This window comes from Microtus pennsylvanicus, chromosome 1, assembly GCF_037038515.1.
Source record: "Microtus pennsylvanicus isolate mMicPen1 chromosome 1, mMicPen1.hap1, whole genome shotgun sequence".
Classification (NCBI taxonomy): domain Eukaryota; kingdom Metazoa; phylum Chordata; class Mammalia; order Rodentia; family Cricetidae; genus Microtus; species Microtus pennsylvanicus.
This window is the reverse complement of record NC_134579.1, coordinates 120,251,700-120,265,237: the sequence shown is the minus strand read 5'-3', so window position 1 is coordinate 120,265,237 and position 13,538 is coordinate 120,251,700. Positions and strand designations below refer to the sequence as shown.

General features: G+C 55.4%; 1 protein-coding gene across 1 annotated transcript in view; it reads right to left on the bottom strand.

Moving 5' to 3' along the window:
- Positions 1-1,004: 1,004 nt before the first annotated feature.
- Positions 1,005-13,538, bottom strand: part of Tesc (tescalcin) — a 30,554-nt gene continuing 18,020 nt past the window's right edge. Inside the window, exons 3-8 of the mRNA XM_075981968.1 lie at positions 9,490-9,570; positions 7,754-7,893; positions 6,352-6,413; positions 6,147-6,254; positions 3,329-3,376; positions 1,005-1,247 (exon numbers count right to left, since the gene is read on the bottom strand). Coding sequence (XP_075838083.1) covers positions 1,170-1,247; positions 3,329-3,376; positions 6,147-6,254; positions 6,352-6,413; positions 7,754-7,893; positions 9,490-9,570 — 517 coding nt within the window. The 3' untranslated portion in view covers positions 1,005-1,169. The remainder of the gene's footprint in view (positions 1,248-3,328; positions 3,377-6,146; positions 6,255-6,351; positions 6,414-7,753; positions 7,894-9,489; positions 9,571-13,538) is intronic.

Here is a 13,538-nt window from a genome sequence, read left to right as displayed (position 1 = left end):
ATGCCCAGGCTTACACATCACAACAGGGTCTTGTGAGACGGCTCAGTTAAGAACACTTGTGCCGTCATGAGAACCACAGTTTGGATCTTGGCACACACATATTAAGCCAGGTGCCCTCCCAGAACCTCTAATTCCAGCTCCAAAGGATCTGAGCCCCTCTTCTGGCCAGCATGCATTCACGCACACACACGCACAGCCACGTCCACGTACATGTGACAAGGAAGTGAAAGGAAACAGGGTGGGGGACAGAGTGGAGATTTACCACAGATGCCCTCTGTGGCCCTTAGAGCATGGACTACACAACTGAGACCAAGCATGCTCACTGCTGGGCTGTGGACAAGAAACCTCACTAAGCATGCCAACAGCAGCTGGTGCCAGTCTCCCAGAGTTTAGAAAGGCACTCCCAGTGTCAACAGAGGGAACAAACCATCCTGAAACAGACAGACCTGGAGAGCAAACACCAGCCAGCCGTGTGAGGACAGCCCGGTCACAGGTGGTCTCAGCACTGGACACGCTTCCGCTCTTCCGGCCCCGCCCTCACCCGCCCGTCCTGAACTGGGAGGTGACAAGCGGGACTGTGTGAGCTCCTCATCTGCGGTAGGCACCTCGGGTCTCCACTTCTGTCTGTGCTGGGAACCGGGGTGTCCTGGGCTCACAGCTGGGTCCACAGTGTCAGGAGGAACTGTGGCAGTCCTGGCCTCAGCTGTTCTCCATCAGGAGCTGGCAGCAGCCGCCATGATGGTGCTGAGAAAGCCCCACTACCTGCATTCCAGGTCTTCTGGAAGCCTGCCCACACCGACAGGCTTTTCCAAGCTTCCCCGGGGGGGGGAGGGGGGAGACTGCAGGTGGATACCCGATCCTTCAAGGAGAAACAGATGGTACACAAGGACCAGCAGACAGAACATCCGTTGGTCCTTCCTCACCAATCTCTGCCTGCTCCTTAGAATCAGTCTCTTGTCACGAGGGATCAGATTCCTTTAAGGCACGTGAGGGGCGAACGGGGATGCCAGGCTCATTAAGAAACCTTTATTGACATTGGAGATAAAAACAGCAGAGTCCCAGACACCACACCCCAAGGGAAGGATAAGTGAAGGGGCGCTGACTGTTACAGCAGCTTAGGCAAAGGGCTGCGGCCACACCCAGCTTCCAACCACCCCTCCCTTGCATAGTCAGTGGCAGAGGGCGATGGTCTCCATGTTGAGGAAGCGAATGTGCATCTTGGTCTCGATGTCGATCCCCTGCCAGATCTGGAACGGAGGGAGTGGCATCAGGAGGCGTCCCCACCACTGCCTGACACCGGTCTGGTCCTCAGCTCTCCCACCCTCCTTCCTCTGCCACCGACTGAGTCCCCTTGTCGATGAGAAGCAGGATGGGTTCCGACACTATGAGCTAAGCAAGGAACAACTCCCATCTCTCTCTCCTGGTTACTCTGGCTCGGACCTTCAGCTTCTTGCTGAGATGGTCACCATGGCGAGCTAGAATCAAGTCCTAAATCCAACCACACACCCAAGGGGCTCAGTTCATGCCAGTTATGAACCTCCTTTTCCTCAGTGCCATTCCAGGATTACCCACCATGCCCCCCACTTTCCAGACTCAGACTGGGCCAGCCTCACCCACACTATTAGGGGTGGTTCCACGGCACGCTCCATTGGACAGCCATCACTAAGTAAACCACCAGTTTCACTACAACCTCCATGGGAGAAGGGGTCTGCCCGCTTCACACTGCCCACTTCACACCTGTGCTCAGGTCAAGCACTCTGCAGAATCACACGGCTGTAGACTGGCAACCCTGGCCAGTTAGGGCCTGGGCATTCAGGTCCCAAGGCCACTAGCCTACAGGGCAAAGCCTTGTCTCTTCCGAGGTCACCCTCTCCCTGTTCCTTGGCATGGGGGGGCACAAGTGGGGAGTCAGGATGAGAACATAGACGGAGGGAACCCTACAGGCAGGTGACACGTCTCACTGTGATGCTCAGCTGTCACTCAGCATCCATAAATACTCCCGTGGACTTCCCAGGGTGAGGTAAGCCTTGGAGCTAGGCTTCCCAGCGTCCCCGGTCCCCTGCACTGGTCCTGCGGGGACATGGAAATAGTGTTCCACTTCACGCTGAGCAGCCCCAACTGTTGGGAGTTTGGGGTGTGCTCTGAAAAAGATCCCAGACTCCATGAGGAACTCAGCTAAGTTCCGGGAGAGGGCACAGTCACTAGGGGCACAGAAGGACAGAGAAGGGGAGCTAGCTTCTGAAGAGCCGTGGAGAAAGCACAGGTTGGCTTGTCACACCGAGACTCCTTCTCCAGCCCTGGCTGACTTTGAACTCCAGATGCCCCTGCCTCCGCCTCCCAGGAGCTAAGATCACACTGGTGTGCTGCCTAGCCATGCTCCAAGCAAACTGCACCCTCTTCCTCGATATTCCTTCTGCCCCTGGAATTCTGCATCGTGTACCTGGATGAACAGATCCCAGTGCAGGCCTGAACAAATCCACCTCTAGCAGCTCCTGGCCTCCCCCACCACACACCTTGTCCAGTCTTGAGTGTAGGTAGCTGCTGACCTCTGTTTCCTTCCCTGAGAGACGGGGCTTACGCTGCCTGCCTGTGGGGCAGAGGGCCTGCAGCAGGCCTCCCTCAGAGGGGCAGGCAGAGGACAGTGCTCGACCCTGACTCTGCAAACAGAACCCTAGAGGCTCCAGGTTCCTTCCATGCACAGGGCCTTCGTGGAGCTGGCTGGGTTCACAGGTCCTCCTGTGTCCCGACCTCCCTGCCCACCTCCATGTCCTGAATGCCTTGAAGAAATGGCTTTAACATTTTCTTCTTCCTGCTTCCAGATAACTTGGTCATCACAGCAGCCAGTCTTAACTCCCAGCCCCAGAGTGTGTTTGTGACAGGGGAAGGCTGTTCTCAAGATGGGTGCGGATGCCACCCCAAGAGGGAGGATAGGCGAGTGGGTGGCCCATTAAAACTCCCATCAGGAGGCACTAGGGAGGCAGGACTCAGCAACATGTTGTCTGCACCAGTCTGCTTACAGAATGCTGTGTTCATCCAGGTGCAGGAAGTTTCCAGAATCTTCCAGAATCCCTGCTGTCCTGGGAAGGGGCGCCAGTGTCCCAAGGGAGAGCAGTTCACTTCTCTGATCTACCCGAGATCACAGGCCACACAGCAACACCCCCCTCTCCACAAAGCCAAGCGAATCAGTTAACGTGGTTTCCAAGGCCTCCCTAGAGAACAGCCCTGTTGGGCACCTGAGATCTGCCGACAGCTACCACTTCACAAGGTCCTCATGATATCCTGGAACCCCCATCCTCAGGCCCACCTGTCATTTTCCCCTGGCACCCACCTTCAGAAAGTCCTCGAAGGTGATCCCCTCATACACCTGGTCTGGTTCCTGAGGACAAAATTGTACAGGGGGTGAGTGGCCAGGGATTCGCCCAGGTTCTGCTGAGACAGGTCACCTCCTCCAAGCACCCAGAGCACAGAGGTAGAGTTAGAAAGGGGGGTCATGTGTCCCCAGCCAAGGCCAGTCTTCTGGAACCCCAAAAGAGGTAGAGACTTCATCCCACTAGGGTCCCCCAGGAGTGCCAGGTGGGGAAACAGTGGACTCCTAGGTATGGGCCCTCTTTCCCAATACAGTCCACCTCCCCCATCCCTAAATGTCCAGCCACCAAGTCACGCCCTGCCAGCCTGGGTCCTGTCTCAGCTCCCTGTACTGATAACAGAACTATTCTGGGCTAATCTAACTCACAGCCCACTGGGGGAAGGAGAAGGGAATAGAAGGCCCTCTGTGGCCACCCTCATGCCAACGAGTCACTGTGATAACCAGGATGCAGAGGACAGAATGTGGCTTCAGCCAGGGGCCTGGCATGCTTGACAAAGCAAGTCTCCCTCTGTGTCCCTCCTCTGTAGGGACAGAAGGGATGGTACCAGGGCTCTGCCCAGGCCAGTGGAAAACTGGTTTTTAATGACTTGTTTTCTGAAACAAAGAAACCCTACAAGAGCATTGACCCTTGCCCCCTAAACTACCAAACAAGTCTCCAAAACACCCAGCATCCCCTTGTGACAGTGGACATCACTGCAGAGCCCCACAGGTTCCTACTGGGTCTTTAGGCTTCCCCACATTGCCCCAAAGTCCTTCAGCAGGCCTCGGGCCTTCGTGGCTACCAGTGGTTAGCTCTTCTCGGCAGAAAAAGACTGAGATGTCCACTCAGCCAAGAAGAAATAGAAACCTTACAAGGAGCGAGTACCTGCAGCTTCCAAGGCCCCCCTGCCCTTCGGACAGATGTCTGCCAAGGGGAAGAATGCTGTGTCCAATCAAGGCCACCTGGTGAAACTGCACGTGGAGTCGGGCTAGGCAGATGGTGGTACGGCCTGAGCTTAGTGTGGGGGGCGCTGGTTCAAATCCCAGAGCCCCCAAAATACAAGTGACCCAACACAACAGCAAAGACCCACACATGATGTGTCTGCTGGCACTGTAGGGGAAAAAGCGGTTCCCTACAGGGCAGGGTCCCAAGTGGGCATGGAGAGAGAGTGACCTTCCACCCTCTCCTGGTCGCCCCTGGAAGCAAGGGTCAATGTTCTTTTATGGTTTGTTTTATAAAACATTTCATACCCCCCCCCCCCCAGTTTTCCACTGGCCTGGGCTTGCCCTGTCCCCAGGGGCTATTCCTCTCTGTTCCTCCCGCTCAGGGAAAGAGAAGTGGCCACTCCTTCTCCAGGGCACCAAGCTCCCAGGCTGGGTGAGGGGAGCTAATTATAGACCCGCCCCGCTGTAGGGAGTCCAGCAGGAGTGTGGGGCTGACAAGGACGGAGGCTGGGAGTTGGCGAAGCCAGGATGAAGTGTAACTTAGCAGGCCCTCCCCACCAAGATCCCTGCACAGACATGGTCTGGAGATGGTACTTAAAGAGTCACCGCCCTGAGTCAGTCAGTGGCTTTGGAAGGACATCAAAGCAGGGATGGTGGGTGGCTCTCTGGTCTCCAGTGAGCGGTGTGGTCAGAAGCCTTAACCATCATCGGAAGCCAGCGGCCGCCCTGACCCACAGCTCAGCCCAGCTGGGTCTGTGCTGATCTGGCTGGTGCACACAGTGTGTGCTCCGTCATAGGCACACGTGCCAGGCTCCCTGGTGGCTCTGTCCCCGCCCTCCTGGGGATCCCACCTGTGAGGCAGGCACCAGCTGCCAACAGTTTCACTACAGTAAATTAAGAGAAGTCCCCGGCTGAAAGTGGCGTGGGACAGGGAGTCATTTACAGGAGAGTGTAATCAAACCAAATGGGTGCTTGGCTCTGCCCCAGTTACAAGGGGGAGCTCTGCTCCCCATCGGGTCGGGGCCCTTCCCTGAGGCGGTATACACAGAGTGCAGAGGTTTTACTGGGGCCAATTGCCTCTCCTGAGAGAAGCACAGATAAGTACAAGCCAGGAAGGCAGCCCTGCCTCTGGGGAGTGAGGATCCTCAGTGACAGGCAAGTGACATGGAAGGTGGGAGCCAGCACGGAGCCGCCTCCACTCTGAGGCTGTTGTCAACACAGGTACAAGGAGGCCAGAGCTTGCTGGAAGCCCAGGCCCTTGAGGTAACATCTACCCGCCCTAGTCGATTCTGGGGCTGCTGGGCTGCACCCCACCCTCCAAGAAAAGGTCACACTTGCCACAGAATCTTTTGGGCTGAGCATCGGTTTCCCCAGTGATAGAATGAAGCAGAAACCATGAACCAGTGTGCACATCTGGCCGAGCCCACGCTCAGTCCCTCAGCTGCCCCCCAACACCAGTGGTCTTCACAGATGACAGGTGCTGAGACCGGTGTTGAAGCCTGAGGACACCCCACTTTTCTAACTGAGGAGGCAATGCTCCCAGGACACCGTGCTCCATGCTACCCAGAGGGGTACAGGAGGCCACGGTGGCACCACCCAGACTGTGAGTTCTGCTTCGCCAAGTCACACAGCTCTCCAGGACAGCAGTCTCCTGGGGACAGAGAGCCTGCAGTGGGTTCCTAGCTCTGCTCCGTGCCAGTCCCAGGTTAGCAGAGCGAGCAGGGCACACCTGGATCCTGCCACTGAGACCCTCAACAACCACAGGAAAGGCGATGTGGAACTGGGCATGAGGGGGGATCTGCTGGTGGACTCCTGCTTCCTGTCCTTCCCTCCCTGTACCCCCAGGGGTGCTCACCATCTGTCCCACACACACACTGGCCGCCTCCATCATGGCTCCATCTGCAATGGATCGAGCTGACTCCTTCTCAATGTGAGGGTTTCCAGAAAGAAGTTCCTCCACCACCTGCCAGTGGGCAGACACTTGGTGACCTTGGGATTCCGATGGTCCAGGAGGGGGAGGCGCCAGGAGCCCCGGGCAGGGCCAAGGGAGCATACTTTACATTTCTATACTCTTCCAGGGTGATGCGGCCGTCGCTGTCCGAGTCGTACATATGGAACAGAACTGTGGGCAGCAGAGGAGGTAGCAGCCAGTTAGGCAAAGGCAGGCGTGGAGCCTGTCCCATTCTCCCGGGGGTCCTGCTCTGAGGCACTGTGGCAAGATCTGAATGACAAAGCCTTAGGACAGAAGGGCACCCAAGGGGCCCAACTGCTATCTTCCTAGGGGCCTTGAGCCAGTGACTTCTCTTAAGCCTCAGTTTCCCACCTATAAAATGGGAGTTGGAGGCATCGCCTGCCACCACCACTACACTTAAGACATGTGACAGGACTGGACACCTCACGAGCACAAAGCCAACTGGGTGTTATCTTAAAATGCCAGGTCCCGAGCCACACTGCCCACATCCTGATTGCTGGCCAGTCCTAGGTGGATCCTGAGGGTGGCAGAAGATTAGCAGGGAGGGCCTGGCTGCCTCTCTCAGCCTTGGCAGCAGCCCCATGAAGAAGAGGTGCCGAGTGGGTGATCCCCCCACTCCAGCACCCCCCCCACACACACACTCTGCTCTGGCATCTACCAGAAACCAAATACCTAGAACCATCCAAGTATTTCCTGGTCCCTGTGAGAACAGGGCTGTCACGGTCCATTTCACAGATGGGCTATCAAGTCCAGTACATGTTAAGACAGGGGTCCTGAGCCAGTTCAGACCTGTATTCCTCTGGTTTCACGACTCTCACCCTAGCCCTCAGAGCAGTCTGGGTGGACTCTGGGCATCTCCTGAGCAGTGGTACAGGAACCTAGGAGAACCCAGCATGGTAGTTCCCACCCGCCCCTCACGTGCACACCAGGGCTAAACATAGCTGAGTGCTTGGAGCTGAGGAGGTGGGGAGGGCCCTATGGAGCCGTGGGGAAGATGGCAGCAGTGGAAGGAGACAATGATTCCTGAGGTCCTTCCCCAGTCCAGCCAGGATGGCGACTTCCGGAGGAGCCTCAGGAGAAGGCTGTCAGACTGTGCTCACAGCACACCATGGGGGAGCAGTGTGGGACCCCAGACTCAGGCTCCCAGCCCCAGATGTGAGGTTCTGTCTGCAGCACAGTCCTCAATCCACAACCATTCATTTCACAGTCAGCACCCCGTGCCTGGGTTCAAGGTCACACAGCTAAGCCCAGGCCTCAAATAAAACCTCGTGTTTCTTTAAAGTACATCACCCCACAGCCCCCACCTTCCCTGTCCCCCAAAGCCGGGAGCTGCTGAACTTTTATGAGGCCACCAAGATGCAACTTCAGAGAGGCAACACCAACGCCGCTGTTTAGAGACTGAGGCTGTAAGGGCCCAGGCTATGTCCCCTGCTGTCCCCCTCCTTCCCACCCATGGCCTAGCCTCACGCTCTTGAGGACCCAGCACACACATTTCAGCTTCTCCTTCCGGGACAGCTCCACTTGCTCCTCGCCCAGGGTGGTGTCGATGGGCCGGAAGTACGACATGATGGTCAGAAAGTCCTCGAAGTTGATCTCGTCAGCCAGGCCACTGGATCCCTTGCGCAGGTTCCTAAGAGGGCAGAGGGGAGGGAGGACCTCAGGACATAGGAAATATCTCTTGAGATGACTTGGTGGGTAAAGGTGCCTGCAGTCAAATCTGCTGACCAGAAGCCAAGCCACAGGACCCACGTGGTGAAAGAACTGACGTCTGTTAACTTTCCTCTGACCTCTACATGTAGAGTTCTACGGTGTGTACACACACGTGCGCATACATGCACACACACACACTCGTAAGCTCATGACAACATGGCCCTCTGCATACATGTTCCCAAGCATCTTCTCCTGAGCTGCCTGCCACAGTCCCTCTTGCCAGCCTAGCTCAGTTACTTCCCAGTAACACCATCAAATGACAGACCCCTAATTGAGAGGTCAGAACCCTCATCATCCACCAGCTGGGACAGAGTCGTGTCTAGCCGTGAGCCTGTGAGGTATACCTCCTGCTCTTAGCCTTGGCCACATGTGGAAGGAGGATCCGACTGGGGCCTCCTGGCCCCCAGAAGCCATGAGGAGTCAATGCTGGGCTTGGGACTGGAGGCAGATCCCAAGGGGGAGAGCCTGGGTTCCTTCCATCCCAGAGTCATAGGTAAAATGTATAAAGCCTGTTCAGTATGTGAAGTGCCTGTCAGGCAAACACGGCTAGGTTTGAGTGTAGTGTGTGCCTGTAGCCCCACTTCTGGGGAGGTGGAGGCAGGAGGATCCCAGTGAGTAGCCCTGCCTCAAAGCAAGGACAGTGCCTGAGAATACCAGCTAAAGTTGTCTTCTGGCCTCCACACGCACATACACACATATACATACATGTACACCTGCATACATGAACATGTGCACATACACATACATGTACACCTGCATGCATGAACATGTCTGCATACATATACATGTACACCTGCACACACAAACATGTACGCATATACATACATGTACACCTGCATACAAATATGTACACATATACATACATGTACACCTGCATACACAAACATGCAAATATACATATATGTATGCCTGCATACATGAACATGTTTGCATATATATACATGTACACCAGTGTACACAAACATGTGCGTATACATACATGTACACCTGCATACATGAATATATGCATATACATATATGTATACCTACATATATGAACAAGAGCACACATGCAAACATAAAAAAACAAAACCCAAAGTACCTGCTCTCTTTGGACACATTTGTTACACAGCCATTGCTGGCAATGACTAACCCAAAAGTGGAGTCAGGAGGGCTGTCCAATGTCACCTGGGTTGTGATATATTTGTACACTGTGTGTAGGTGCACTGCTGTGATTGGTGTAATGAAAAGCTGAACGGCCAATAGCTAGGCAGGAGGAATAGGCAGGATTTCCTGGGTGAGAGAGGAGGAGACATCTAGGAAGCAGCGTGGGCAGTACCGAGAGATGAGGTAATGAGCCACGCAGCAAAACGTAGATTAAAATGGATGGGTTTGTTTAAGTTACAAGAGCTGGTGGGACAAGCCTAAGCTATAGGCAGAGCTTTCATAATTAATAAGAGGTCTCTGTGTCATTATTTGGGAGCTGGCGGGTGGGACAGAGGTGGCCCACCTTGGCCTGCTTGGGGAGGGAGCGCACCTGTTGTCGAAGAAGGCACGGACGATTTTGGATCGGATTGGGTTGAGCTCCAGGTCAGGAATATTGTTGAAGTTCTCCTTGCTGTATTCCAGGACGCCCGGGAGAAAAAGTCACAAGAGCAGAGTCATCAGTGGCATGGGACACAGGCAGGGTGGTGTCACTTCATCCCCAACCGCCCCACCCTCTCCTCAGGCCTTCTGCCTGCAGACTAGGTGAGGTGGGGAAACTGAGGGAGCCTGTCACTTGGAAGAACCTGAAAGGTAGGTGGGACCCTCACACTCAGGCTGCAGAGATAGGATCTGCAGGGTCCAGGCCCCCAGCAGTAAGACACTGGCCCAGAGGGCCTCAAGGTAAGGGACTGTCTGAGGGTTTCATGGCCTGGCACCTCCTAGCATGTGCCGAAGAGGAACAAGCACACTCAGGCAATCTTCACAGGAACACATGAGAACCAAAGAGGGCCAATCAAATGCCTGCTCCCAGAAAAGGTGGCACCTGGACTACAGGCTGTCCACACGGGAATATTGTGCAGCCAAGAAAAGAACTGGAGCACTGACCCCCACCACAGGAGGATGAACCCTAACACTGATGTTGCTGGAAAGACCCTGGCAGAGAAAGGTCATGACTCCAATAAAATGATGTGTCTAGAACAGCTGAGTCCATGTGGCAAAAAGCAGGAGAGGGGTGGCCCAGGGCTGAGAGAGCCAAATGACCCCTAAGGGGACCAGTTTCTCTTGGGTGACAAATATTCTGGATACATAACTCAGGAGAGACACCAACACCGCCCTGCATATTAACAACTGAGCTGCAAGGCGTGGGCTTCACTTCAATAAAGACATGAAACCCATCCACCGGCAGCTACAGGCCTGGGCGGGGTGCAGGCGCAGAGCCCAAGTGCCTGTCCTGCCTCACGGGGGAAGGGGGGACAACCTCCGCTGAGGTTGCCTGCGCCTGTTCCATGGCAGTGACCTTTCGAGGGACCTAGGGCACGGCCCAGTACTCTAGGGGACAAGAAAGAATGCTCAGGATGGGGAAGGGTCGGCTCATTAAAGCGCACACACACATGCACACGCACACACCTGAGGACATTAGTAGGGTTGTGATCCTGGAATAGACTGGGGTTGAAGCTGTTTGAGTTGGGAGGTTCCACAAACAATTCCTTGTCCCATCCTGGCTTTCCCTCACAGGACAGGGACCTCAGGCTCCAGACACAAGCAGAAGCAGATGACCGGATCACTCCTGTTCTCACCACCCCTGGGTGGCTTCCTGCCCCTCCCTCGTGGCTGGACTGATGGCATGTAGCCAAACAGGAGCTGGTTGCTGGGCACAGTCACCTTTTACATTTACCAGAGCCCAGTTTGGAAGGACACGCTCAGGAGAGCTGTCCTGGAGTGATGGGTGCCACTATACAATCAAAAAAAAAAAAAAAACCAGATTTGGGGCAGGATGAGTTCAAAGGGATGGAGGGACTGGGGAGATGGCCGAGCAGGAAAAGGCGCATGTGTGCAAACCCGGAGATCTGAGTTCAATTCCCAGAACCCACAGAAATGTGGAAGAACAGAACTAACTCCACAAAGTTGTGTAGACACACAATAACACTTTTCAAAAGGAAAGGGTGCGGGGTTCAACCTGCAGTCCCAGGCACTTGAGAAGTAGTGGCGTGGTGGTGCCTGCCTGGGATCCTAGCCGAGGAGGCTGAGACAGCGGAACACAAGTTCAAGGCTGCACAGACTGCCTGCTGAGAACCTAACCAAACAAGGGAAGGATGCAAGGACACAGGCTGCCACTGAGCCTCAAGAACACCATGCTCAGGAGGGAAGCCAGCACAGAGTCTGGTTTCCAGGGTGATGGGGGTGGGTGTGTTTCTGGGCTGCTTAAAGTGCCAGCAAAGCTTAAATGGCTGGATCGTATATGGGAACAGGTTCTCCCCCAAAACCACTGAAAACTTTCCCCTGCTTTTGTTAAAACAACACAACCGCAGCACCGTCCATTTCCACAGAGGGAATTTCCACACAAGATAACGGCTAGCTGCCCTTGCAGCGGGCAACCCAGAGAGGACACAGGGAGCCTCAGGGCCAGACACACAAGGGCTCTGTCCCCGCCCCCATGCAACCACAGAGGGAAGCAAGAGAAACCAGAACCCTGGACCGAGGCACCATGGAGACAATCAGATCATCAGAGCCCTCCCCACCTTGCAGGCCACCGCTCAGATGACAGTCACAGTGGCTGTGTAAGCTATGAGGCCTGTGGTGTGTACCTCACTTGGGGGACACCCAACCGGGACTCCTGTGAATCCCTGAAGTAACAGGTGAGACACTGAGAGAGCCAGTCCCCTGCCCAGGCTCACCCAGCTCTGGGGAGTCACACTGGAACCCAGGCAGGGCAAAGCCACGCTCACACTCCTGGTACTGTCCTGCCCGTGCTCCTTGCTCTCCGTCTCTACAGGTGCCTGCCAGACCCACACTCCTATCCCACCCACACCTCACTTCAGGCACTGCTTCTGTGAGGATCAGTCTGCTCATCTGTGAGATGGGTGCAAACTTAACGCTTCTCTCTGAACCAGTGTGATGGGTTAAAGTACAGAGATATGGCTGCTGACCCAGGCTCCACCCTCTGCACCTATGATCTTGGGAGAGGGGGTGCTACCCCCACCCAGCCTCCGATGTTGCAGCTGTAAGCTGGGGATTGTGGGAATGCTGAGGACACTGGGATGGGGGTGGCACACATGAACACAGTGGAGCAATGTGGACCGTGGCACTGCAGCCATGATCATATTAGTGACAGCCACCAGGGCAGCTCTCCCAAGGATGAAAGTTCCACCCCCACGACAATACCATGGAGGGCAGGTACTTAACCCATTTCAGAGACAAAGAAGGCAGAGAGAAGAAGCAGCTTCCTAGCCAGGAGTGGCAGCACCTGTCATCCCAGGTACTCAGGAAGCTGAGGCAAGAGGATTGAGATTGAGGCCAGCCCTACACAGCTCGGCAACCACCTCCCCCCCGCCCCCGTCTCAAGGGAGAATAAAGCTAGGGTGTAGCTCAGTACAGGGCACTTGTTGGAGGCCCCCAAAAGGGGAGGGGGAGGGAGGAAAAAAATGGAGAACAAGGAGAGCAGCTACCGTCCAGCCTCTTGGCCTTGGTCCGGAAGCAGTCACTCAAAAGAAGCAGGTCTGCCGTCTGGTACCCAGAGACCCCTGACTTCTGCTACCCCACACTCTGATAAAGAAAAGGCAAGTCTTGGGGCTCAAGCTTGGACAAGCCGAGCACAGCTTCAGGGTCTCTGTCTCATGCCCAGCAGGCCCTCACTGAGCTAACTGCAAGGGCTCTGCCCCACCCTGGGGCCCTGGATGCTCTCAGGTCACTGCCGTGGGGACTGAACTGACCCACTCGCTGTCATCAGTCCAGCATGGCCGCCCTGGTGACCAGCAAGGAGAACGGCCACAGAAAATCCGAAGAGACACCCATCTTCCATGGGTCCTCTGGCAGCTTGAAGCCCCAAGGTATCTTACATCATCTCCCCCAAGTTCTGAAGTGTCCTCCCCATGTCACCCTCACACTTACAAGCAGTGACAGTGATGGGTCCACTTTCACTGACAAGAAGATGGGGCCCACAGAGGCCACGCTGCAAGCGGCAGTCACACAGCTAGCCAGCTTCCTCCCGGCTGTACTTTTAGGCTTTGCTGAGAATTAGAGCTCTATGGGCACCCACTCTTGCCCAGTGCCAGTCTGAGTCCCCTCCCCCACCCCCAGAGTCACAAAGAGGGTAGGAAAAACATCCAGCCCACAAAGGACACATGAAGCTAAGAAAACCACCGAGGGCGGGGCTGGCCTCTTCTGCAAGCCCAGTGCTGTGGGCTAGTTTCCGGTGGCCTCAGAGGCCCAGCTCAGCTGCCAAGGTCACTCTGCTAGGCCTCAGAGCTCAGAATAAACACACAGAATGTACAGTTTTCCCACACTGGGGAAACTGAGGCCTCATGGGGACTCTTCAGGGAAAGGACTATGTCTTCCCAGGCAATGCTGGATGCAGAAACCGAGGATGGGAGAGGACGCTGG